General features: G+C 35.1%; 4 protein-coding genes and 1 non-coding gene across 14 annotated transcripts; 3 read left to right on the top strand and 2 right to left on the bottom strand.

The window, feature by feature from the left end:
- Positions 1–146: 146 nt before the first annotated feature.
- Positions 147–6,022, top strand: LOC123213364 (protein DETOXIFICATION 46, chloroplastic-like). Of its 7 annotated transcripts, none has more exons than XM_044632786.1 (14): positions 154–960; positions 1,097–1,192; positions 1,326–1,433; positions 1,592–1,647; positions 3,536–3,591; positions 3,750–3,888; positions 3,993–4,130; positions 4,210–4,278; positions 4,384–4,494; positions 4,688–4,816; positions 5,055–5,132; positions 5,353–5,424; positions 5,525–5,580; positions 5,662–6,022. In XM_044632786.1, the coding sequence occupies exons 1-13, from the start codon at positions 510–512 to the stop codon at positions 5,564–5,566; spliced, it is 1,545 nt and encodes a 514-aa protein (XP_044488721.1). In that variant the 5' UTR covers positions 154–509; the 3' UTR covers positions 5,567–5,580; positions 5,662–6,022. The 7 variants fall into 7 exon arrangements, 5 of the variants coding, with proteins under 5 accessions (XP_044488721.1, XP_044488722.1, XP_044488720.1 ...); XM_044632785.1 differs by having other exon boundaries at positions 162–960; positions 5,518–5,580; XR_006501691.1 differs by lacking the exon at positions 5,662–6,022 and having other exon boundaries at positions 147–960; positions 4,688–4,724; positions 5,525–5,576.
- A 178-nt stretch (positions 6,023–6,200) lies between these two features.
- LOC123213367 lies at positions 6,201–8,226 on the bottom strand. Its single transcript, XM_044632792.1, has 3 exons — positions 7,703–8,226; positions 6,741–6,947; positions 6,201–6,629 (listed from the first exon to the last, which is right to left on the bottom strand). The coding sequence occupies exons 1-3, from the start codon at positions 8,180–8,182 to the stop codon at positions 6,567–6,569; spliced, it is 750 nt and encodes a 249-aa protein (XP_044488727.1). The 5' UTR covers positions 8,183–8,226; the 3' UTR covers positions 6,201–6,566.
- Positions 8,227–8,293: 67 nt separating this feature from the next.
- Positions 8,294–8,365, top strand: TRNAP-CGG. Its single transcript has one exon. It is a non-coding gene; the product is annotated as a tRNA-Pro (tRNA).
- Positions 8,366–12,384: 4,019 nt separating this feature from the next.
- On the top strand, positions 12,385–23,755 carry LOC123212832 (kinesin-like protein KIN-7D, mitochondrial). Of its 3 annotated transcripts, XR_006501622.1 has the most exons (26): positions 12,385–13,018; positions 13,151–13,248; positions 13,359–13,448; positions 13,547–13,599; positions 14,663–14,728; positions 15,072–15,125; positions 15,391–15,450; positions 15,651–15,729; positions 15,837–15,904; positions 16,361–16,417; positions 16,497–16,601; positions 16,957–17,061; positions 17,199–17,306; positions 17,793–17,924; positions 18,023–18,202; positions 18,567–18,773; positions 19,192–19,329; positions 19,811–19,930; positions 20,054–20,104; positions 20,622–20,669; positions 20,852–20,998; positions 21,634–22,377; positions 22,507–22,636; positions 22,720–22,833; positions 22,930–23,024; positions 23,391–23,755. XR_006501622.1 is itself a non-coding variant. In XM_044632041.1 (25 exons), the coding sequence occupies exons 1-24, from the start codon at positions 12,669–12,671 to the stop codon at positions 22,803–22,805; spliced, it is 3,276 nt and encodes a 1,091-aa protein (XP_044487976.1). In that variant the 5' UTR covers positions 12,385–12,668; the 3' UTR covers positions 22,806–22,833; positions 22,930–23,341. The 3 variants fall into 3 exon arrangements, 2 of the variants coding, with proteins under 2 accessions (XP_044487976.1, XP_044487977.1); XM_044632041.1 differs by lacking the exon at positions 23,391–23,755 and having other exon boundaries at positions 22,930–23,341; XM_044632042.1 differs by lacking the exon at positions 23,391–23,755 and having other exon boundaries at positions 12,889–13,018; positions 13,334–13,448; positions 22,930–23,341.
- A 388-nt stretch (positions 23,756–24,143) lies between these two features.
- Positions 24,144–25,697, bottom strand: LOC123212833 (B-box zinc finger protein 20-like). Of its 2 annotated transcripts, none has more exons than XM_044632044.1 (3): positions 25,115–25,697; positions 24,646–25,041; positions 24,144–24,536 (listed from the first exon to the last, which is right to left on the bottom strand). In XM_044632044.1, exons 1-3 carry the CDS (start codon positions 25,298–25,300, stop codon positions 24,366–24,368), a joined length of 753 nt encoding a protein of 250 aa, XP_044487979.1. In that variant the 5' UTR covers positions 25,301–25,697; the 3' UTR covers positions 24,144–24,365. The 2 variants fall into 2 exon arrangements, with proteins under 2 accessions (XP_044487979.1, XP_044487980.1); XM_044632045.1 differs by having other exon boundaries at positions 24,400–24,536; positions 24,651–25,041; positions 25,115–25,695.
- Positions 25,698–26,275: the final 578 nt, after the last annotated feature.

A 26,275-nucleotide genomic window follows, 5' to 3' on the forward strand; every position in this document is an offset into this window, starting at 1 on the left:
CGGTCTCTTAAATTGTACACCACAAACGCATATTCTAACGTGTAGAGTTTCAGTTCTTCCAGTGCGAAAAAGATAATGTCTCTGTCACTGATGTTAACCACGTAACTCATTAAAGATTGTTGTGTACCATTAAACGAGGGACAAGAATGGGTTCATATAGCTTAGTTTATTTCTCAAAAGGAAGAGATCCCAAGATACTGGCAGCAACATTAACACGTTCAGTTTAATCACAAACATCTTCTTTAAAAGGTTGCTAAATTTTCTTTAGATATCGAGATTTGTAGTACTTCTGAAAACAGAGATGGGTTATTTTTAATCTGTTTATAGATACCCAGAATCTAATTACTTGGAGATGTTCCTAAACTGAAGCCGCCAATAGCTCATCTGGTACAAGTGGTTCAAATCCTTGACTGAAAACCGCTTGCATATGAGCCACTCGAGTTTTTCAACTGTTATTCTTTCTTTGTTAGTTAACTTCTCTCTCTAATCTAACTATTTTCTCTCTAGAAATGCAAGTCAAAACTCCAGTTCACCACTTTGTTTCTCTACCAACCACCCACTTGAAACTGCTCTCTCAATCTTTAACCTCCTTAAACGAATCATCTCTTCATTTTCAGCCCTCTTTTTTACCTTCAAGAGTATACATTTTTACACCGAAACAACCACACAGTAGATTTATAACACCTTGCATTGACTCGAGACAGGAACTTGTTGATGTTAATGAAGAACGTCCAAGAGAAAGTGGTGGCAATAACACACCTGTTTCTTCGTCAAAAGAAGAAGAGGAAGTAGTGGTGGCGAAGACAGATGGATTGGCAAAACAGAGTTTATGGAATCAAATAAAAGAGATCATCATGTTTACAGGACCCGCCACTGGTATTTGGATTTGTGGGCCATTGATGAGTCTCATTGACACTGCTGTTATTGGTCAGGGAAGCACTCTTGAGCTTGCTGCTTTGGGTACTTCTTCAAGATTCTAGCTTGATCTAATATTTTCTGTTTGATTGATGGGAAATTTTGGACGACAAAGGAAAGTTCTACTTGTTTTTGTACTAATGCTCTAGAACTAGTCTTGACTTTTGTTTTTAATGAGCAGGTCCTAGAACTGTTTTGTGTGATAATATTAGCTACATATTCATGTTTCTTTCCATTTCAACTTCGAATATGGTGGCCACTTCGCTCACCAAACAGGGTACTTTCCAAACATTTGAAATTGTTTTATGTTATAGTTTCTGTGGTGGATATACCATTTCAATGATGGGTTACATTAGGCTTTTATGTTTTTTTTATGTACTGTTTGACACAAAAATAAATTTTGTGCAGGATTAAAAATGTAGTGCAGCATCAAATATCTATCTTGCTGTTTGTTGGCTTGGCTTGTGGCTTCTTAATGATTCTGTTTACCAAATTCTTTGGTTTACAGGCATTAACTGGTACTAGAAATTAATAAAGCTTTCTTTTTTCTTTTTCTTTTTCATTTTGGTTACATTTTGACATATTTGGTTTTCTAACTCCACATCTTGGATGATGAGAATATGCAACGGCAGAGTCTATCCAGAACTAATACTTTTTTTTCCCCAATGTTTATCAGCTTTTGCAGGACCAAAGAATGCACATATTTTACCTGCAGCAAACACATATGTTCAGGTTTGTTTGCTATTTTCTAAAATTTGCATCTTTTCCTCTGTTAATAAATGATTGCTATGTAATTCTTTTAACATATAAAAATGAATATGATTATGCTCTGAAATTCTTACCTTTGCATTTTTATCATTTATTTTTATTGTTATGAGAATTTTTTTGGTGGAATATCCTGAACTAGTTGTAGAATTGATTGTTGTTTTGCACTTTGTTAGGAACCCAGCTTTTATTTAATCAAAACACAAAATTAAAACACAAAAAACATAATAAAGTAAAACTATTTCATTAACCAAAACATTATAATGATAAACCGAACATTTCAAGAGTTCGGGACCTTCCATTTTTCAGTCGTTCGAGGCGCCGAAGACCTCCCTAAATCAGCCAAGAATGGCTGCCCTCAAACCAAAACTCTAATATTTTTTTCTTCCCCTCTTTTAAAACCCAAAACATATATTTATAATAGAAATGGACCATTGGATTGGAGACAAGTGTCCCAATCTTAACATTTCCCTCCCCTTCAAAACCATCTTGGATAGATATTTATATAATGATTTTTTTTTTTAAATTTTTTTTTGTCTTTTTAATTTATTATTATTTTGTATCTCCCTACCCCCTCCCTCTACTGTTGCTTCTTCACCTTTTTTTTCTTCTTTCCAACGGCCCCACTTCTCTTCTTTTTCTCTTCCCAATAAACCCACTTATTGTCTTCCCTTATATTTTCCAAAGCAAAGCACAGCTCTCTTTTTCCCAATAAACCAACCATTACTGTCCTTCACTTTTTTTTTTAATTAATTTTTTTTCTCTTTCTCCTTTCTCTTTTCTTTCTTCTCTGCATTTTCTTCCTTTTGTCTTCTATTTTTTTTTTTTTTCACTTCCGCCGGCGTTTCATTTTCTTCTCCTTCTTCTTCTTCTTCTATTTTCGTTTTCCTCTTCTTCTCTTTTTGCACTTTCGGACTCATTTCTCCCTGTGATGATTTTTCTTCAAGTCAACCTCTTCATGAACATTTTCCGGCGACTCTTCACTTTTTCGACCATCATCTATCTTTCTGCTGGATCGAATGCTCTGATACCATTTGTTAGAAACCTAGCTCTTATTCAACCAAAACACAAAATTAAAACACAAAAAACATAATAAAGTAAAACTATTTCATTAACCAAAACATTACAATGATAAACCGAACATTTCGAGGAGTTCGGAACCTCCCATTTTTTGGTCGTTCGAGGCGTCGGAGACCTCCCTAAATCAGCCAAGAATGGCTGCCTTCAAACCAAAACCCTAATATTTTTCTTCTTCCCCTATTTTAAAACTCATTTTAAAACCCAAAACATATATTTATAATAGAAATGGACCATTGAATTGGGGACAAGTGTCACAATCCTAACATTAATAATACGAACCTTAGGAGAACCACACCTCAAAAGCTAGCTATTGAGATGGGAGAGCCCAAGGCCATATAAACCTCACACTAGTTGTCTATACTTTTCAATGTGGTATCTAAGTCTCATACCTTGCACTTGGGATCCTAATATACCACCACGCTTCGCAGCCCCGACGCCCACGTGGGCTGGCTGTGCGCTAGTTCCCTGCTAGCCCCGAGCGAACACTGCAATGCCGGCGTCACCACCCGCGCCGCACGATTACAACTGGGAAACATGGTGATGACTCTGATACTAAATGATAAAAACCTTAGGAGAACCACACCTCAAAAGCTAGCTATTAAGATGGGAGAGCCCAAGACCATATAAACCCCACACTAGTTGTCCATACTTTCCAATGTGGGATCCAAGTCCCATATCTTGCACTTGGGATCCTAACACACTTCAACTTTGATTTTCTGGTCTGCTTGATTTGTTTCAGTGATATTTTAGTTGAACAGAATATTTTCTGTTGTAGATTCGAGGCTTAGCATGGCCAGCAGTTCTTATTGGTTGGGTTGCTCAAAGTGCAAGGTAAAAGTGTATAGTTACTGCCCCCCTAAACAATCCATGTCTGTGTTAATGGAAACACCCAGTAGCTGTCTAATTAACTACAATGTTAATTTTGTTGAAGTGACTGAATATTACTCTTGAATAACCGTGAGTTCTGATTTTCTCCCCCATGTTGATAGTCTTGGCATGAAAGATTCCTGGGGACCTTTGAAGGCTTTGGCAGCTTCCAGCGCTGTAAATGCAATTGGTGATGTAGTTTTATGCACCTTCCTGGGCTATGGTATAGCTGGTGCTGCATGGGCAACAATGGTGTCCCAAGTAAGCTGAATGAATATTTCAAGATAAATCATCTATGGTTAGCTCTTGTTATCACAAATCTTGTTGTTGCATACTTTAACGAAATCACATATGACACATTCCAGGTTGTTGCCGGTTATATGATGATTATGTCTCTAAACAAGAAAGGATACAATGGATTTGCACTCTCTGTTCCATCACCCAGTGACCTTCTGGAGATACTTGGCCTTGCTGCTCCAGTATTTGTAATGATGATGTCAAAGGTATATTAATTCCACCTATCTTAGAGCGAACTTACACATAATTGATTGTTTACATGCATCTGAGGATTTTGGTCATCAGGTGGCCTTTTACACTCTCATTACGTATTTCGCTACATCGATGGGAACACTCACCTTGGCTGCTCATCAAGTAAGTTGTATTAACCCTTGTTTTTTTGGAAACTTAATTTTCTGGTTTTTCTCCGTAGCTATGAAAAATTATGGTGTTTTATACTGACAACTAAATGCCACTCAGGTCATGGTTCAAACATTCCTAATGTGTTCAGTGTGGGGTGAGCCTCTCTCTCAGACTGCACAGTCATATATGCCAGAGTTTTTGTATGGAATAACTCGGAATTTGGCGAAGGTTAGTCCTGCTCATTTATAATTGATATTACTTTCATCTTCTTCTTTAAATTTTGGTTGTACTCACAGCATCTGAATTTAACATTTTCACCTACCCTTTTAGAAAAGATACTTTGTATACAAGTTTTGTTGCAAAATCTGTTTCCTACTTTTTTATGCATTCAATCTTGAATAATGGTTATGATTTCGAACAGGCTCGGATACTGCTAAAGTCACTTGTAATCATCGGAGGTATACTGGGATTGTTTTTAGCAATTGTTGGAACATCTGTACCCTTGTTTTTCCCCAATTTTTTTACATCTGATCAGATGATCATAACAGAAGTTCGTTCCTCTTCTAAGTTTTTCAAGCACATTTTCTCTTTGCTCCTTTTTTCATTTGTCATCACAAATTATGAGTGATTCAATGATTTAAAGAAGTACAAAAATTGGTTCCACTGATCTGTGATGAGTATGCCCACCCTCTAAGTTGAAGGCAGTGAAACTTTGATAGCCTTTTCTACATTAATAATGATGATAACTGCCTGATTCTGCTGGATATTATGTGCTTGTGCCCATGCAGATGCACAGAGTGCTGGTGCCATACTTTCTTGCCTTATCAGTGACACCCTGCATTCTTAGCCTTGAGGGGACATTGCTGGTATGTTATATTGAACTTCAACCTACAGTTTTCCTGCATTTTTTCGCCATCGGTTTGTTATTTGGATATCCTTTGCCTGCTTTTTAAGCTAATTAAATCACTCCAGTAAGGATAAATCAGTCTTCAGTTTATCATTGCAGAGGGAAAATTTTGTACAATGGGCTTACTTCGACTAAATGTCCATGTATATTTGCCTTATGATATCTGTTTATTTGTGCAGGCAGGACGAGATCTTAAATTTGTTAGCTTATCAATGTGTGGATGTTTCTCGTTGGGTGCTCTTGCATTGTTGGTAAGGACATCCCCTTCATTTCCCCAGAATTTATACTAAAGTTGTTGAATTTTAGAGCAACTAATAGTTTTGGCCTGATTTTCGATTTACCTGTTTGTAGGTACCAAAGGGTACGGTTTGCCTGGCTGCTGGTACGTACTAGTAGGATTCCAATGGGTAAGTCTGAAATCCTCTGCACATTTATTTGGTCTATCAATGCATACTTAGCTGAGCGCATGTATTTGATATCATTGCCAGGCTCGGTGTTTCCTCGCTCTCCAACGCCTTCTTGCGCCCACTGGCATACTTTTCTCTGAAAATTTAAGCCAGCATAATACGGAGATGCTGAAAGCTGCTTAGTCTTTGAATATACTTGCCCTCTATACTGCCAATATGAAGCACACTCAGACTCGGGCATATATTATTCTAGCTGCTGAAGATCACATCACATAAGTTGTCCTTGCCTCAAATGACACCAAGGAGATGAAATGTACTAATTGAAGCAGTTATATATTATCCATAATAGCAAATCATTGTTGCTGGATTGCATTTTAACCTTATTAAAGAAAGCTATCCCGCTTCTGTAATGGAAGGAAAACCACCTACCAATTGAAGTTCAGCTGAAGCTTTGTTGTTTGAATGATTAGTATACCTGGTGATCAAAGCACATGATGCAAAAACAATGAAGCCTTTCCACGAATTCATATATATACTACATTAGAACCTTTCTGGCCATGGCTGGGCCAGGCCTAGTTCATTGCTATGAATAACACTTTATATATATGAAAATTTTAATGTAGAAAATTAATGGGCCACCTTGTTTCATTGGCAATTAATTTCTTGCTGTTCAGAAGCAAACATTATGAACATAATTTATGGATTACATGAAAATATTTCCAGCCAAAAAGCATCACATAAAACCTAACTCACCATCTATCAACAAATTATTGTCACATGCAAATCAAATCTGGTCTGGGATTGGTCATATGCACCCTTCCACAACCAAAAATCTCTCCGGATATATTTGCCACCAGAAAGTCCAGCATTAGTTTCTACCATACAGTATCTCAAACAAGCAAAGTCCCATGAGAAGATCAAGAGGTCCCCACATGTGAACACCAGGGCTGCTGTAAACAGAATTCCAAGAAATGATAGATGGGGCATTAAGGATTAAAACGGCTGCTTCCCCGACGTCCATGTCTAGAAAGTCGTCGCACTGGTACATTCTGCATCCACCCATCAAATAAACAATTAGAAATATTAAAATATGGGCAACACCCATTATTTGCAAAAAAAAAGTCATGGAATTCTGCAAAGAGGGTTTTCTTTGTTCTTACTGGTAATGTAGGCTTAATTCTTGACTCTCTTCTCACATAAATTTTACGAGCTTGTCTCTTCTTCTCCTCTAACTTCAATTTGGTGAGGCTTGGCCTATATATAATGACAGTCCGACCAATTTGACCAACCACCACAGAACCAGTTGCTGCCTCCAACTGCTTCACCACATCTTCAAGGTCCCCAGGACAAGTTCCCAGAATTTTAATCTATTTATACAATTTAATTAAACATAAATGTTAGCCTGGCATGTCAAACAGCTCTGAATTCTTCGCTAGTATTTCATAAACAAAACATCCCAGCTAACTGGAAGCAGAAGATCTCCTGTAATTCAACACCATTATCCTAAACAGTCTGAATATGAATTGCAGCAAAAAAACTTGTCTTGACTCACCCATTCTATATAAACAAGACTGTACAAGTTTAGGAGGCTGCTTACAAGCTTTCTATCAAACATGAATGATAACTCACTTATTGAACAAAAACAGAAATAAGCCAGTCAATTCCAACCAAATTTGCCAATTATTCCGAATGGCAGAAACATAAGATAAAATCTAACTCAAATATATCAACAAATACAATTCTATAAGTTTATGATGTGGGGTGCTTAGCATTCTATACAAAGAAATAAAATAGAGATTAGGATCTCATAGAACAATCAGGGAGTTAACAACAATAGAGCTCTTTACAAGAACTAACAATTAAGATTCTATTAGATAAGAAAAATCTTCTAAATTAGAATTCCAAAAAGCCTCAGATTAGAAATTATCCTTCATATAGATTAGAATAACCTAAGTACTTCCCTTATGCAACCGACAATTCATACTTAAAGCCTATAATTTTGGAAATAATCTTACATTCTACCACTTTCATAAAATGTCTATGCATGTTTGTGTTCATTTCACCAATTGTACTTTCATAAACAGAAACATAATGAAAACAAAAAATAATAACAAAGGGCAACCTTCAAAAGCTCGTTGGATTCAAGATTCTCAATGAAAGAGGACACTACATTTTCAGTAACACCACTCTTGCCCACAATTTGACAGGTCAACTTCTTCCCCAAACTGTGCGCATAAGACGCCAACTCTTTCTTTTCCTTCACTGTCAAAGTCGGTAACTTGAGCCGCCTTCCACTATCAAAACTCTTACTTTCCTCACTTCCAACGGTCTCTGCCATTTCATATTCATGCTCAGCTTCAGATTCCTCAATTTCATAAGCAATATCCTGGTCTTGTTCTTCTTCCTCTTGTAGTTGTGGCAAGGAAATGGTTGGAGTAAAGGCTCTAATAGGCGTGAGATAAAAGGAGAGAGAGCGAGAGGAGTGGAGAGGAGAGGTGACAAAAGAGAGTTGGGTAGTTCGGCGAAGGGGAAACTTTGAAAGGATTGAAGAGTTTGTGGAGATGCACAAAGGCCTCAGCAAGAAACTGAGCGTCGTTGCCATAGCTTTTCGGCAGAGAATTTCCTTGGCTGGGTTTTGCCATAAAATCTTCTAAATGTTGGGGTTCAATGAATATAATTATTCTTTTCATTATCGACAAATGCATGTCGGCTGGGGTGTTTGGTCTAGTGGTATGATTCTCGCTTCGGGTGCGAGAGGTCGCGAGTTCGATTCTCGCAACACCCCATATTTTGAACGAAACATATTTTTTAAAGAGATTAGTAAACTAATCCTAACCCCGTTCTTGACTTCTTGCTATAATATATAGTAAAAATCTAATTCCATTTCATGAGCACAATCGGCAGCATAAATCGAATTCGAGTAGTTGAAAATTACAAAGATTGATCCATGCCAAAAGAGTTGAAAGTTTTGGAGTGAATAAAATTTTCTCAATTAACCCATATCTTTTTAACCAAATTTTTTTACTCTCTTGATAGGTTATGTACTGTAAAAGAATAAAATTTAAATTAACCATTTAACAGTTATACGTAAAATAACAACAATGATTTCTGCAACAATTAAAAAGATATAGATATACAATCAAAAACCAAGTAAATTTATCTTTTAGTTAAGGTTACATTTGAAATGTAAAAAGATTAAAGGTTTAATGATGAGTCCAAAAATAAATTCATGTTTGAAAATGACTCTTTAAAGGAATTTAAGGTTTTAAGATGGTTATAATAAAAAGGGTTTATCCTTCAAAAATAAGTACGAAAATGCGCATATGGTTTAGGCTTTGGTTTGAAAAAAGGTTTAGGGTTTGGGAATATAGTCTAAAATTTGTTTGCATAATCACTTAGTTGAACCAAATAGATGTGATATGTAGTAATACATGTACGATCAATAGACACTTGCAACCTATATTGGAAATGTGACATTCGATCTAATGAGAATTGGTGTAGTCATGTAAAGCTAGTTGAGTAATAGGCACAAGACATGTGTAGTATCTTCGTCTAGAGTTTGCAATTGGGTATGTTCAAAAAGAGTGTGGGAAATAGAGCTGAAATACAAAGAACATAATTTCCTTTCCTTTTCTTTTTTTTAAGTACAAAACCATATAAAAATTAAAATATTAAAATATATATATTTGTAGGTGCAGAACAACAAAGTGTTGTTTTATATCCGTCTGTCAGACCAACAACTACTAGCTTAATGACACACCTCTAACTATCGAGACCCAAAGATGAGGTCATATATGCAAAAATTATTGCTTAGATAAAGTGTGTATAAGACTGAATTCGAACTAAGTTAAGCTTGAGCTCAATTGAATTCAAACTCAGCTAAGTTAATGAACAAACGAGCTCGGGTTCGACGAGCCAAAAAAATGGTTACTCGACCTCGCGAGCAGCTCGACTTGCTCAAAGAAACGCTGCCCTTGTACAGGTATTACTCCTTTTTTTTTTTTGGTATTATACCATTTGTTGGAATTGTCGATCACGAATGTTGGACAAACAAAACAAGTGCTCAAACGCTGCACACAGCGATGGCTATGTGACTAGAACAAGTCGAATTGCCAAATGTCATCATCAACTAGAACTGACATCATCAAACACCTAAGTTTGGAACACAAAGTGGATGTACGAAAATGGAGATTGATGAGATGTGAAAGCCGAAAGAAGAAGAGAAGGCCAGAAGACTAAATAAAAAAGTGAAGTCAGACTCTAAAGACACGTGCGTGAAGAAGCAAAAGCAAAGGAAAATGACTTTTGACTTTAATTCAATTTTCAAACTTCAAAGCGAAATGACACCATTCACTATGAAGTTTTACTAACACTTGGGTGGCTCCACATGCAATTTTCAATTTTCGTTTTAAAGTTTTCAATGCTAGCAACTCAACATTCAATTATTTTCAATGTTCAGTTTTCATTTTGAAGTTTTCAATGCTAGCTCAACATTCAATTTTCACTTTGAAGTTAAAGCTTCAAAGTGAAGAGTCACATTTGGGTGACGCAATAGAAAAGCGAAGTGTCACACTTGGGCGGCTAAAGTAAGCTCGCTAGCCACATAAGCCACTCAGTTATATAGCTCAGGCTCACATTCGAGCTTGTTTATATTGATATTCAAAGCTCAAGCTTAGTTTAAGCTCATTTCTGCTAAGTTCATTTTGAGCTTGTTCAAATTGAACTCAAATAAATTCGATTTGAATTTAACATTAGATATGTGTGTAGAAGACACAGAAAGGACATGCATAAGGGCGGCAAAACACAAGTGCATATAGAGTAACAGGATGCACGTGCAAGAAGCCAAGACAAGATGTGCCGAGTGCTAAAGCAGAATGTTGTGACGAAGAGACAAAAATCTCTTCATCTCACGATGGTGCGATGAAGAGATCTCTGCCTCTTCGTCGCATAGTAGTGCGACGAAGAGGTCTCCATCTCTTCATTGCACCACCTTTATGGTTGATTCAGGAGAAGGAGAAGGTCAAAGAGGATGCAGGAAGGGATGTCAGAAGCTGAAGTTGAAGAGTAGGGGTAAAATTGCTATTTTTAAAAGTCTTGGGGGACAACAACAAGTTAAAAAATATGGAAACCCTAGGTTTGGGGTGAAAATATTATTTTTCAAAGTTTAAAAATTTAAAACAAGAGTGAAATTGTTAATTTCTAAAATTTAAGAAGGGAAAAGTAACAAATTTTATATCTTTTTTAATATAAACAGTAAAATAACCATTTTACTTTTATTTTTAACAAGAAAAATTAACAGATGTACGGTCATGAGTGAGAATTTAGATTTTTCAAATTTTATATCTTTTAATATAAACAATATAATTAAGGGCAAATGACTCCTTCCCGCAAGAAAAACATAAAAAGTACTGTAATTATGGCAGAAAAAATTAAATAAAATAATATTTTGATATTTTTTATTACATCTTATCAAATATAATAATTATTTATACTTATTAATTTTATCTTATTTCCAATAATCTTTTAATAATCTATATTTATGATAATTTATTATTTTTAATAATAAAATATTATCTTTGTGATAATTTTTTATTTTTAATAATAAAAAATTATTCAAACTAAACGCACTCTTAAAACTAGTGGTGCGACCGGATTTATAATTTGTTCTCATAATTTTTCACAGCATTGCTTCTTAGAAGATCATTATACCTACCCTCATATATTTTAAAAATATTTTTTAATAGTTTATAATATAACATTTACATTATTAATTTATTGTATCATATTTAATTATTTAAAAATATAATTTTTATTTTTTAAATCATTGATAAATATATATTATTAACCCTCTTAATATTTTAAAAAATTATAATTATATATTATTAACACTTTTAATTATACTTTTGTTAATACAATTACTGTTATTATTAGTTCTTCTTTATTATTAAAACCAAGAAAAGAGAAGAAGAGCGAAAAAATAAAATAAACAGGTCAATATATAATTTAAATATTAAAAAAATTATTTTTAATTTTTATTAATTTAAAATTAAATAATAATTTAAAAATATAAAATAATATAATTAAAATAATAATTTTTTTAAACGTCATAAATGTTTTTTAATTAACATTACTGTTTGATTTGGAATAAAAAATATTATTATATTAAGGTAAAATGGTGCTTTCAAACCAAACCTTGAGTAGAGAAACATAATTTACTTTTCAATGTTTTTTGAACCGGGAATTCTGGACAAAACAAAAGACAATGAATTTAGCAGAAGGTGGTACTGGTACCTCTATGAAACTGATTTATTATTTATATTTTAAATAAGCCGACATGTCGTTCTTTCATCCAATGGAGACAATGCTTCTTTTATCACGATGCTCCCCCCAGCCTCTACACAGCCACCCATTTCTTTTCCCTTTTAAATTTCTGTCTCTTCTTTTTGCAGATATTTTATATTCCCAAATTATCGCCCCTGATATTAGGACATTTTATCTGACATGTCAGCCAATAAAAGCGAGTACATATCAGCATAACTACTTGAGAGAGTATATCTGTCAAAATAAATAGAAGTAAATTATAGATTTGTTTAATTAACTCCCACTCTTATTCCCGCTCATTTTTAATTTTTAGCTTAACTATTTTTCAAGTTTCTTAACTTCGCGGGGCCATCTCCACCGTCCACTTCACGAGCGCAGAAACTCACTTCAATATTTAATTTTAACCTCCAACAAAAATGAATTAAACATTCAAAAATTTAAAAACAAATATTTTAAAATTTCAATATTCATTTGTTTCACTCTCTCACCACTCACCGGTTAACAGAAAATTTCTGCTAGTCTTCGCAACTCCACTCTCATTCTCTCTCTGCAATGCTTGCTTTACCTTGAAGAAGAAGAAACAATCAACTCACCATAACAGGTCTATTTTAGCAAATAAAAAGAAAAAAAAAAAAGAAATGAAAACAATCTTCTTCGCTTTTATGTATCAAGCCATGTGAGTTCACTGACACATTCTCCTCTCCTCCTCCCCCTCCTTTCCATCAATCGTTTTCTCATTTGCCGACACGCCAATTCGACTCAACTCAATGGCGTCATCATCACGAGCTCGTAGCAGTTCACCGTTCTCGTACCGTAAGCCTTCGAGTCCGTACTCCTCCACTTCATCTTCCTCTTCATTCATGAATAACCGTCTCATGCCTCGCTCGTGCTCGTCCTCTGCTTCTTCTCACTTCAATTCGGGGAATGGATTCAGTTCCCGATCCATGACGCCGAGCCGTTCACGTTCAGAGTCAATGTACCCCGGTCCGCGTAGTTACAGTGCACGCGCAGCACAACCGGTGAGCTTCCCTTCCGAGGAATTGATCACAGAACCGTTCGATGCGCCGCAAAGGTCCGGCGATAGCATTTCCGTCACTATTAGGTTTCGGCCGTTGAGGTAAAACGATAGATCTGAGTTTATATTGTTAGATCTGTCAAACATCATCGAAACCGTTCATTTTAGCTTGATTATTTTCGACAATGTGATTGGTTGATTTTTGCTTTTATTTATTTGTTCATCGAAAATTAGTGACAGGGAGTTTCAAAGGGGAGATGAGATCTCATGGTACGCAGATGGGGATAAAATTGTGAGAAATGAGTATAATCCAGCAACTGCTTATGCATTTGGTATAGTTTTTTTTTTTTTTTTTAATTAATTAATCTTAAGTTTTGCTTTCCAAATCTTATGCTAATTAGAGTTAATTTAAATTAGTATATGCGTATCAATATTCGTGTAGATAGAGTTTTTGGACCACACGCGAATTCACAGGAGGTGTATGATATAGCTGCAAAGCCCGTAGTCAAGGCTGCGATGGAAGGTGTTAATGGTATGGATTAATTGATTGATTTGATATTCATTTTTTTTCCATAAATGAAGTAAAGTTTATGTAAGTGGATTTTAATTAATGAGATTGAAACATCTTAGGGACTGTTTTCGCATATGGTGTTACAAGTAGTGGGAAGACGCACACTATGCATGTAAGTCTTATCAAATTTGCTATAAATTGTTTTATTTACAGGAGTTTTGTTGTTGAGGGTTCAACTAACAGACATGGAAATCTTTTTTGGGTTATTGTTGCAATGCAAAATATTGTGGGCCCATTATTTTTGTTTCAAGGCTTTTTCATGTAACTTCAATTAATGCTTTTATTACTTGAGTTTCCAACAGAATGCCGTTAAATATTTAGTTGATATAACAAACTTTTGCAAATCTGAAATTTATGTTAATTAATAGTTTTGTTAAGTAAACAGGGTTATGTTACAGAAGAGAAAAATATAATGGAAGTTTGGAAGTAATACGAGAATATTTTGTTATTTCAAATTAACATTTTCAAAGAGCTGAAAAAGAGCTTATAGATATGATTTTCTTAATATTTGAGTTTGCATTAGTAAATGTACAACAAATTTTTTAGTCATTATTTTGGCAATGCAGAACACCATACCATGTGGCCACTTAGTTTTTGTTGTCAAGGTAGTTATGAGAAGGAATTTAAGAGGTAAAACTGGACGTTACTTTAAAATCAGATATGATTAATGAGAACTAGATTACTGAATTGTTATAGATAGTCATTGCATTAATAAAATTAATACTAACTTGGCTCTCATACCATTTGTTATGCATTTATTATGTAGTACCTAGAAAAACCAACTAATGATGGAGGTTTTTCAAGTGCATATAATCCCCAGTTCAAAGATTCAATTGGATTATTACAGCTTTTTACCATAAATCCAACATATATATCATACATGTGTGTTTATGCACAAAATGATTTCACATGTGAGGATTTTAGGACAGTTGGAATCCCATTGCTGAGGTTATATTGTGAGACAACAAGATGGTTTTACAATCAACTTTCATTTGCTTTCTCCTTAGAAAGTTCTTTGCAAATCTGTGTATTTCATGTCTAATTGGTTGGTTTGGTATAGTTACTAAATATGAGCTTTGTACTATTGAACTAGGCGGGCATCATAATATCACTTAGAATATCCTCATATTTTAATAGTCTATTTGTTTGACTTGTTTGTTATATTATGCCCTCAGGGAGATCAAAATTCTCCGGGAATTATACCATTGGCCATAAAGGATGTGTTCAGCAGCATCCAAGATGTAAGTGTTCTTCTCATGTTACATTTTCACACCCTTATCCCAGGTCTACTTCCAAATTATCTTGTCGTCTCACCTTGACTGGGTACTGTCCTGATGCTTCATTCACATTGCTCTTTCCTTTAGTTTGATGATTAATGGTCTATTAGGATCTTTTTGGTTAATTCATGATACAGTTTGGTTTACTTGGAAAAAGAACTGTGTTATTGTTTTTGCTTTTTTTAACAAAAAAAAATTTTTCTTAGCTGGTATATTGTAGCTTGCTTTGAGTATTTTTAATTCATTTTATCTTTGTAGTGATCTTTTTATAATGAAGTTTTATTCACTAACATCATTTTTCCATCAGACTCCAGGAAGAGAGTTCTTACTCCGTGTGTCATATCTTGAAATTTACAATGAGGTCAGTGGGTCATGCCATTTGGAATTAGCTATTCTTCAAAAATATTATGAACATGGATTGTATTTTAACAAATTCTAGGAAATTGCATTCACTTGTTAACTTTAGAATCTATACGGTTAACTCCTACCCTCTATACATGTTTTGTTCTGTCTTTCTGTATGCAGCATCTGGTAAATTTCATTGTTAGTAGTTTTGTCCGAAATAGTTACTGTTATCTAAGCGCACATCATATAATATATGGTGCTAATTTATTTTCATATATCAGGTGATAAATGACTTGCTTGATCCAATTGGTCAAAATTTGCGCATTAGAGAAGATGCTCAGGTATTTTGCTTTTTGATATTTAAATTATAATTTTCCATTGTCTTTGCAATATACCATTCTTGTTGTTCGCTTGAACATTAAAAAGATTTCCTGTCTGTAATCCTTCCATAATCTCCTCTCTACCACTATAAGTAGCCAATCTCCTTAATCTTGAAAAGTATATGATATTGCATTACATATGTGTTGATTTTGCTTATCAGGGCACTTATGTTGAGGGAATAAAAGAAGAAGTGGTCTTGTCTCCTGGGCATGCACTTTCTTTCATTGCAGCTGGAGAAGGTATATACTAGGTTAATTTCTGCACCGTTTTTCTTGCCACTAGTCTCTTATCGTGTTGACACAGTAAATTTTCTTACTCATAGTGCTTTTCATTGTCTTGCTGACAGAACATCGTCATGTTGGCTCAAATAATTTTAATTTGTTCAGTAGCCGCAGTCACACCATATTTACACTGGTAATCATTCTTCAAGAAGCCAATTTGTGAAACTTTATACTCTTGTTTTTTAATTCATTTTCTTATTTGTGGATCAATTGGTCTCCATTGTCTTAAACATTTATGCTGATACAAATTTATGCCATGAAATAGCTATCTAATTTTCTAGGATGTGCTTTTCTTTTGATTATTTGTTGATTTCCAAGCTTTTGTGAATGCACACAATTTGAAATTGCAAAAGACTGCAATGTTATAGTTTCTCAAAACTGAGGAACTGAAAAAGATGAAGTAGCTAGTGTTACTTATTTATGAGACATTGACTCATTCTGCTGAAACATTGGAAACTGAGATGTGTCAAAATTCAATATAATATACCATGCATCTATGTGAACTGGAAGCTATAGAACTGACTGTATTGATTGGAAGATTCTGTTAACTTTGCCTTCACATTTCCCAAATTTGCTGTTGTACTTGTAGATGATTGAAAGTAGTGCCTGTGGTGATGAGTATGATGGAGTAATATTCTCTCAACTGGTATGGTGAATTCCTTCTGTCAAAATAGAATACTTTTTTAAATAGTATGGTTCTTTTAAAGAATTTTTTTCATTGTTAGAATTTGATTGACCTTGCTGGATCCGAGAGTTCAAAAACTGAAACAACTGGACTAAGGAGAACAGAAGGATCTTACATAAACAAAAGCCTTCTTACTCTGGGAACTGTACGTTATTTATTTTATGTTTTTATGAAGTTTATAATAATTAATTAATTATGTTTGATGATAAACTGCCTTATTTCTTGAAGAAAAAAGGTGAAGAAATCATGTCTTGATTCTCATCCCCCCAACCACTCAAGTAACCTATAGTTAATGATTGATTCTGCCAGGTACTTGAGATAGTTGGCCGGTAAAAGGTTGAGTGCCAACTTAGTTCTTATCTTTTAGTAATTGATAATCTCGGCATGGATTATGAGACTTGCTATGCAATCGTTCACATATTTGACTGCTATTGTTAACTACCTGTTTAAATGTAAACATTTTTGTATTTGTAATTTGATTATGCATCTGTAATCTGAAGGTAATTGGAAAGTTGAGTGAGGGGAAGGCATCTCATGTTCCCTATAGGGATTCCAAGCTAACTCGTCTTCTCCAATCTTCTCTGAGTGGACATGGACATGTTTCGGTGTGTTTTAATTCTTACAAATTTATCTTTTGAAATACGAGTAAATATTTTTTTTCCTATGACAACCTTTTCTATGTAATGTTCATTTCCTTGATTACAATGTAAAGAAACTGATTTTCTGTCTTATAAATGTACAGCTTATATGTACAGTTACTCCTGCTTCAAGTAATATGGAAGAAACTCATAATACACTGAAGTTTGCAAGCAGGGCAAAGCGAGTGGAAATTTATGCATCACGTAATAAGGTGTGTTATAAATTCACTGTATCCATATTCCCTCGAGCTACCATCCCACACAGGGCATGAAGAACTTTTGCTGGTCCCATCACATGGCCCATCTTTAATGTGTTTCTACTTTTCTGTGTTCTCTGATTTTGATTTGTCAAAATTCGTAACTAAGATCAATTAAACTGAGAGAAAGAAAAGTTATTTGAAGGAGACCAAGATCAGGGGTGTGAATGGAATGAGGATGACACCTATAGAGAATGAAGAACAACCTTAAGATTGATCTGTTTGCATATAAAACTCTGTATGATAAATCAAAGGGTAATATGTGTTATGATACTTCTGGTAACCACCATGAACCTGACGGAAGTTGTGTTTATGACCATGTGTCCCATTATCAGTCCCCTTCTTTTTGTTGAAGGAAAAAGATGTTCTTTAGATTTAGTTTGGATCAAAGTAATTGTCACCGTTAGCACACTGTGTCTTACAGTCTGTTTGACTTTTCAGATTATTGATGAGAAATCATTAATAAAGAAATATCAAAGGGAAGTTTCAACCCTCAAGCAAGAACTTCATCAACTGAGGCAGGGAATGCTTGCTGGTGTTAGTCATGAAGAGATTCTGACCTTAAGACAAAAGGTTTTGCTTCTTTTTTTTCATTTTTAAGGGATTTTTGTTGTATATTGTATTAGTATTATTATCAATATAAACAATTGTTGGTATTATTCATCTAATAGTTAGAAGAAGGTCAAGTGAAAATGCAGTCAAGATTGGAGGAGGAAGAGGAAGCCAAAGCAGCTCTTATGAGCAGAATCCAAAGGCTAACTAAGCTTATACTTGTTTCTACAAAGAATTCAATTCCTGGATTAAGTGATGTGCCCAGTCATCAACGGAGTCATTCTGTTGGTGAGGATGATGTAAGTTCTTATTCCATTCTAATAATGTCAATAAAATCATCGTTATTGCCTTTCAAACTTGGGAAACAAATTGAGTTTCTAAATATAACTGAAATTCCAATAAGAATAAAAAAATTATGTGAAGATTTGTTTAAGCTGAAAATTGAATGCCTGTTTCTTGGTGAAACTTATGGCTGTAATGGCATTTGAGCTTGTTTTCTTAGTCAAGCTGGATAAGGATATCCTTTAATCTGTGACTCATCATTTTCTTTTTGGGGATATAATTATTTTTTTGCCCTTGCTTGAATGGAAGTATTACTGATTTTGGTTTTTGATTGTGGAAACACAAATTTAAGTATCTTTCCTGCCTTCCCTTTTTCTATAGTTGGAATTGTTGCAAGAGGGTTCTTTGCTTATAGATTGTGATAGTCAAAAGGACTCAACATCTGCTTCAGCACTTCCATCAGATGTGTCTTATGATTTTAAACATCTAAGATCATCAAGCAAGTGGAATGAAGAATTCTCGCCAGCAAGCAGTACAGTTACTGAATCAACTCAAGCGCTTGAACTTAATAGCACAAAGCTTCCAGCAGTACGTCTTGCTATTACTCTTTTTAATTTCTTTATTGCTCTTTATCTAGAATATAAGCCAACACATATTATTCTGCATTTTTTATTTTGTCAAAAAGTGTTTGTAATGCGATGCAAGCAGGGCCAGCCAAACTCTGTTTGCTCAGGTCATTTTGCTTTCAACACCCCTCACTAAATTGTTTTCAGTCAATTTATCAACTAATGTTGGACTATCAGTAGGGCCATCTTTTCCTTCATTAGCACACCATTTCTGCAGTTGCTAGCTACAAAGATTTTCCTTTATGATATTTCATTTTCTTAATCTCTTACACATTGGTTTAATAGTTGAGAATTTCCTCTCCTTGATGGCCATAGCTTTTGTGACTATCATTCTCTTAACATTATAACTGTAAATTGATTTATTGGTGTCTCCTGTTTAGGGTGGGATGACGTCAGACCAGATGGACCTTCTCATTGAGCAAGTAAAGATGCTTGCTGGGGAGATTGCATTCAGTACCAGTAACCTAAAACGCCTGATGGATCAGTCTACCAATGATCCTGATAACTCAAAAGTTCAAGTATATTCTCTTTTCTTAATCCAGTTGACATGTAACTTTGGTATTAATGTGCTAATGAACCAGCAAGATGAAGACAAAAAGTGAACTTATTTATGGTTATTTTGGAGTTATCCGCTCTCTTAGAAGTAGTACTCTGTTGATGCTTTGACTGTTAGCTGATTGATGTACCATTTAACTTTGTTGATGAGATTTGATGTGTCAGCCTAATTTGGTACATATGTTCTCTGCTTCTGCTACTTGTACTACTTTTTGTAAGCACTTGAGTTTCTTCCAAAACTCCCTGTGTCAAGAATTTTTATTCGTATTTCAAGTAGATTGCCAGGGGATCAATATGGAAATGGGATTGCAACGCATTCCACTTACATTGCACTTTTTATTTCAGGCTGCAGCATCTACTTTACTTTGCAGAATGTTAATAGATATAGAAGCAAGGATATTTTGGCAAAGCCCTGATCAATCTTTTGCATGATTTCATGTTCAGATCCAGAACTTGGAACAAGAGATCCAAGAAAAGAGAAGGAAAATGCAGGTTCTGGAAAAACGCATAATTGAGAGTGGAGAGGCTTCAATGGCTAATGCATCCATGGTCGACATGCAGCAGGTATATTACATTCATTTTTATCATTGTCACTTTTACATTTTTGCGGTATTATTTACCCTAATTTAGTTGTATGTCATTTACTGTTAGCATAATCAACCTTCATTTTTTTTTCTGTTGTGACAGACAGTTATGAGGCTGATGACCCAATGTAATGAAAAAGGTTTTGAGTTGGAGGTGAGTGCTTATTTTGATGTGATGAAGTGTTCTGAGGGTATTGAGGTCAAAATGTTTCTTCCTGAAGCGAGGTCTAACTTTGCTATATTAAATCTGTGGACATTTTCTTTTTTTGATAATAAGTATGTCATATCCTGATACACGTACAATGGGCCGGCCCAGCCCACTGGAAAAGGCACAGCCCACTGGCTGTGTGGGCTGTGCCAAGGGCCATAGGGTCTGGCCTGTGAAAAAAAAATTAAAAATTAAACAATAAATATGTATAAGATGGTGGCTCAGCCCATTAAAGCATGCAGGCTGGCCTGCTAAAGGCTTACGGGGGCACAACCCAAGGGGCCTGTCCATGCTGTGGACTAGCACGGCTCACCTTTTGGCGGGCCTTGGCACGATACTACCCATGGGCACGTTGGGCCACACTGAACTCAGTCTGGCATGGCCCACAACCGTGTCTACATATCCATTAGTATAAAATTTACATTTTTCATTTGATTAAATTAATTTTGGCTAAATGTTGCAGATAAAATCAGCAGATAACCGTATTCTGCAGGAACAACTTCAGAAAAAGGTTAATTCACTTCTTTTAAATTTCTTCTACATATTGTGTTGGAATTATTTCCTTTTCCCACAGATGTATTGAAGGTCTACATCCTTCTGCTTGGGGCTGATACTATCTGATTATCAACTCATGAAACTTTTCTCATTGTTTAAGCTTTAAGCTACTGATTAATTGTGTATGGTTACTTGCAGTGTTCTGAAAACAAAGAATTGCAGGAGAAGGTGAATCTTCTAGAGCAGCAATTGGCTTCAGTGACCAGTGATAAATCATCTGTGTCTTCTGAGCAGGGTGTCTCTGAGGAACATGTTGATGAGTTGAGAAGAAAAGTTCAATCACAGGTGATTATTCATTTTGTGGGTATTTCAGTGCTACATTGACTGCAACTGAAATGAGTCAAAATTGTTGACCGTTGGTCTGGTTGACTCCATTTAGGTTGTTTTGAATTTTGGTTCTTTCTTCAATATCCTTTACTTATATATCTGATGTACATTTTAAAATGAATTCCTACTCTTGTGTATCATTCCAATTACTCACAATCAAATCAATTGTGGTGATTTGCATCATTGTGCATCTGCATTCTGTAGTCTAATAACTCTGAAGAGTTTGGTAGAAGTATTGACTAACTATGGATCATCGGGTTTGGAAATTGAAACATGAATATAGACTCAACCAGTTGTTGGCCATCAAAAGTCAGCAAGAGTTTTATCTGCAGAGTTTTGTATATATAATTGTCTTTTTCTATTCATACAAGGCTTGATGATTTGTCTGTCATTATCATCAGAATCTTAACCTCTAGCAATAGTTTTCGAGGGTTACTGTGCAAAAATTTACTAACTTAAATTTCATTTTATAATGATATATGGAGTGCATTTATGAATGATTTTTCACAACAATATAGTATTAAAGCATATTTTTCTCATTATCGGTGCTCACACTTTTGAACTAATATAGATTTTTATTTTTATTTGAATAGGTGTTTGAGAACGAAAAAGTAAAGCTTGCACACGTGCAACTTTCTGAGGAGAACAGTGGACTACTTGTGCAAAACCAGAAATTGGCTGAAGAAGCTTCTTATGCGAAAGAACTTGCATCTGCTGCTGCTGTTGAACTGAAGAATTTGGCTGGTGAAGTGACCAAGCTCTCATTGCAGAATGCAAAACTAGAAAAAGAATTGCTGGCTGCTCAAGAATTGGCACATTCTAGAGGTTCTGCTGTTCCAACAGTTAATGGTGTCAACCGTAAGTATGGTGATGGCACAAGACCTGGGAGGAAAGGGTGCCTTTCTAGGAGGTCTAATGACATTTCAGGGATGGGCTTTGATGACTTTGATGCATGGAATCTTGATCCAGATGATTTAAAGATGGAACTTCAGGCAAGGAAACACAGGGAAGCAGCACTTGAAGCTACCTTAGCTGAAAGGGAATTACTAGAAGACGAATTCAGGAAAAAGTTTGAAGAGGCCAAGAAAAGGGAGGAAGCTCTGGAAAATGATTTAGCAAATATGTGGGTACTTGTTGCTAAGTTAAAGAAAGAAGGAGCTGCTATCCCGGAGATAAATACTGGTGAGAGGCACTGCATTGGGGAGGATCATGCCAGTGATCCCAATGCCATTGAAATTGATGGTAATACTGTCTTGAAAGGAAGGCAAATTCCAATCGATGAGCCAAAACCAGCTGAAGTAATTCCCAGGGAAGAACCCTTGGTAGCTCGCCTGAAGGTAAAACTTTGTGATGGGGGCTGTTTGCTTACAATTTTGCATCCATAGTCTCTCATAAATCATAATTATGAAAACTAATGGCTTTATAGGTATGCCACTTATATTGTATCTACTATCTACTGTTTTCAGGCTCGAATGCAAGAGATGAAGGAAAAAGAGCAACAAAACCTTGGAAATGGAGATGGCAACTCCCGCATGTGTAAAATTTGTTTTGAATCACCTACTGCTGCAATTCTTCTCCCTTGCAGGCATTTTTGTTGTAAGTAATTGTAAACATTTAAGCTTTTACTACATTTCATACTTGGTAGTCTCACTTAATCGCCCATTTTGTGCCTTTTACAGTGTGTAAATCTTGTTCGCTTGCCTGCTCTGAGTGTCCAATTTGTTGTACAAAGATTTCAGATAGGCTTTTTGCTTTTACTTCTTGAAAGTGCTATTTATGCCCTCCGAGTGAAGGTAATCCAGTTTAGTTTTCATCCCCCTACATATTTGATGTATTGATAGACCCAGTTCTGATAAATAGAGTTCTAATATGCTCTTTTAGTGTTCCAGTTGCAGGGTTTCTTATCTCTTATCTTGGTGCCATTTACCGCGCAATAGCGGGCGCAATTCTTTCATTAGTTTGCTTGTATGCAGCTGTCTAAAAGGTATATCAATATTCAATAGTTTGTTTGTGCACCTCTCCCCTGAGGTTGTCAAATAAGGGGGAATCAAAGGTTTAAAAAAATAAAGAAGTTAAAATGGGTTCATCCTGAAGTTGGAGATACAAGATGTTGCTTTTTTTTTCAACCTGCAGCATAATTGCGAGAGATCTGTCTTCTAACTTCTGCTATTATAGTAAAAAGCCAATTTTTACTTTCCAACTGTATATTCTTTTATTTCCTCGTTCATGAGAACTTTCACTACTATTTTATGAATGTACCATAACTATTTTAAAAGCAATTAATTTCATAATATTTGGTCATGTTTGCTTTATTAATTTCAAAGGATAAACTTGCCGTTCATATTGTCAGGCATGCGACTTGTCCCACATCTGAAGTATGAGATTTAGTGTGGGATTTATACGAGGTTTGGGCGCTTTACAATCAGAAATTAGGTTTTGGCGCGTGGTTGGAATGCTACAATCACCTATTGCTGGGTTAGGTTGACATCTCAATGTTCCTTGCCCTTCTGGGTATGAACCTTCAAATTGGGGTCCAAGTTTTGATGGATGCATGGTGTGCACGATTTGATGAACTTAATTTGGGTGTACCTAAATCAGCGTGATGGGGACGAATAAGATTAGGTTTAAGCTTAATTAAGTTTGAAATGGGTTGGTTTTTTAGTTCAATTGGAATTATAAATGATTAGTTTAAATTTGACCTTAAGTTTGTTTGAATTGGTTGGAGATTTTGTCGAATGTTATTGGTGGAATGAGCATCACTGGGTAAAGGAGCAGTAGTATCGGCAAAAGGAACAATATTGGTAGAGGAATAATATTGATGGTGAAATGAACAGTATCACCATCAAAAGGGAATTTAAGTTGAACTTGAGCTATTGAAATGAAGCTTGAGCTTGAATTTGGTTTTACTTAAACCAACCTGGTTTGGTTTGAATTGAGGATGAGGAACGAAATGGGGCATTTTTCTGGACACTTAATGAAAATTCTACCGTGTTGGTTCAAGCACACAACCTTGAGTGAACCTTAAGTTTGTTAGCAGTTGCAATAACCGTACTGTCGAGTCGAACCTTGGATTGGTTAGAGCATTAATTCTGGCGTAGTGTGAGCAGAGAAAGTAGAAACTATATTGTCAAAATTCATTAAAATGTTACTGAAATTAGCAAAAATAACAATGTCAGATTATAAAAGAAAAAAGAAAACCCATCTAATATTCATTATTTAACGACACAGATCCTAGAGAAATAAACCAAACATTCTGGGCTTCTTGAATGACTGAGTGCTGATCTGAAGAACGTGAAGCCATCATCACAGCATATTCTGCTACATTTCAAGCTCTTTCATTCAGTTGACTCCTTGAATAATCCATTTGTGAAGCCGTTTTGGGGACAATAGAATGGAGAACTTTTGGCCCGGACTGAACAAAAACTTCAGGCACCCGGATTGCTGAATGATCTTCTTCAAGATCTTGATTCCCAAATGGCCAAAACTTACCAGAAGTCTGCAGAGGAAACAAAATCCATATGAAAAAATAACATCAGGAAGAAAATTTAGACAAGGAGTTGATCAATTAGTAACAAAAATGCATAGATATAGAGTACACTGCAAACCTTACACGTAACATTTGAAGCTGCAGATGAAGAAGGATTAAGAAAATCTTCAACACACCAGCCGGGTAATGTCTTCATTAGATACTCAGATACGCTACTGGTTGAAACTGAACAATTGTCCTTGTATGGCATTGTTGGTTTGGAATGTGAGCTGAAGATTTCATTAGTTACTGAAGCACTACTTTTGTTTATGGTTTTTGATGTTGTTGCTGTTATGGCATCGCAGCAATTAGATGATGATGAGGCTGGATATAAAAAAGCAGCAGAAAGTTCAACACCAGTGAGAAGAAACCTATTGTGTTTCTTGGTGTATTCATTGGCTTTATGAATTGGTATGTCACAGTCTCTGCAAAGAATGGCTCTATCTTCTTGACAAAACAGCAAGGCACGTCTCTCCTGAAGAAGAAGAAATCAAAACATAAAGTTCCATTCAAACAAATAAACAAATAATCTCTTTAAAGATATATACCAGACAGATATCACAAAGAGGGGAGTCTTTGAAACTGGTGTTAACCAGAGAGATACGTAAATGTTTACTGGCTAGTTTATTTGCATGGTGAACCCTACGATCACAGCCATCACAGAGAGCAGCTTCATCAGATGAACAAAACACAGATGCCTCTTCTTTGTCACACACATCACACATAATCTTCATTCTCAATTCTTCTTCCTTTTTGCCACAAACAAAGAAAGAACAGGTAATAATAATTCGAGCACTAGGAGGAAACTGACAAAGATATTATGGGCGTATGGGCTGAAACTGGGAATAGCAGTAAGCAAATTTATCAACTCTTTCTGACTAACCGAAACCTCTGGAGAGAAGATAAGTAAAGATAGTGAGAAAGAAGAAGCAAGTTGATACTCTTGAAGTAATATTTTAATAGTATGGGAAAGAGATTTGATCAGAGATCGAGGTAGCTTTCATTTTTGATATGGGATCTTCCTTGGTCTGATCTTTGGCATCTTTTCCCTTTTTGGGCTAAATACTATTAAGATATTGACTTGTTATGATATCTTCATCGTGTCAAAACTTTATCAAACTTTGACATTTTGACTGCCACCAAATGTTTAGCCATTCACACTTAATGGTTACGCAAGAAGACTTGAATATTTTACACTAAAAATATCCAAGTATTCATCAAAGTTAAAGGGGTTTTTAATCTCAAGTTAGATATTTGTTGATTGCTTGGCTTGCCTAGTTGCCTTTGATCATTGAAGTTGGTGTGTTGTATTTATGGACTACATTGAAGGCATTTATTCTTGCATGAAGTGTCATAAAAGCTAGTGTCACTTTCAAAACCCTCGTTCAAAAAATTTGTGTGATTTGTGTTCATAGAAATGCCAAATGTAAGGATAGTATGTCATGTGTCTATTCAATCCTTGAAACTACGTACTTACATATATTTTGAATATATTATTAAATATTATTAAACGATTAAATAATTTTAAATTTTAAATAAAATAAAATTTAATTATATAATAATATATTATTTATATATAATTATATATTTAAAATTATATATATAATATTATTTATTTTCAGAATATAATACAAAGAAAAAAGTCGATTAACTATGGATTGCATCCATACCATACCCATATGGGAAGTGGTGTTAACATTTGAGGCCTC

The sequence above is a fragment of the Mangifera indica genome, chromosome 4, assembly GCF_011075055.1.
Source record: "Mangifera indica cultivar Alphonso chromosome 4, CATAS_Mindica_2.1, whole genome shotgun sequence".
Classification (NCBI taxonomy): Eukaryota; Viridiplantae; Streptophyta; class Magnoliopsida; order Sapindales; family Anacardiaceae; genus Mangifera; species Mangifera indica.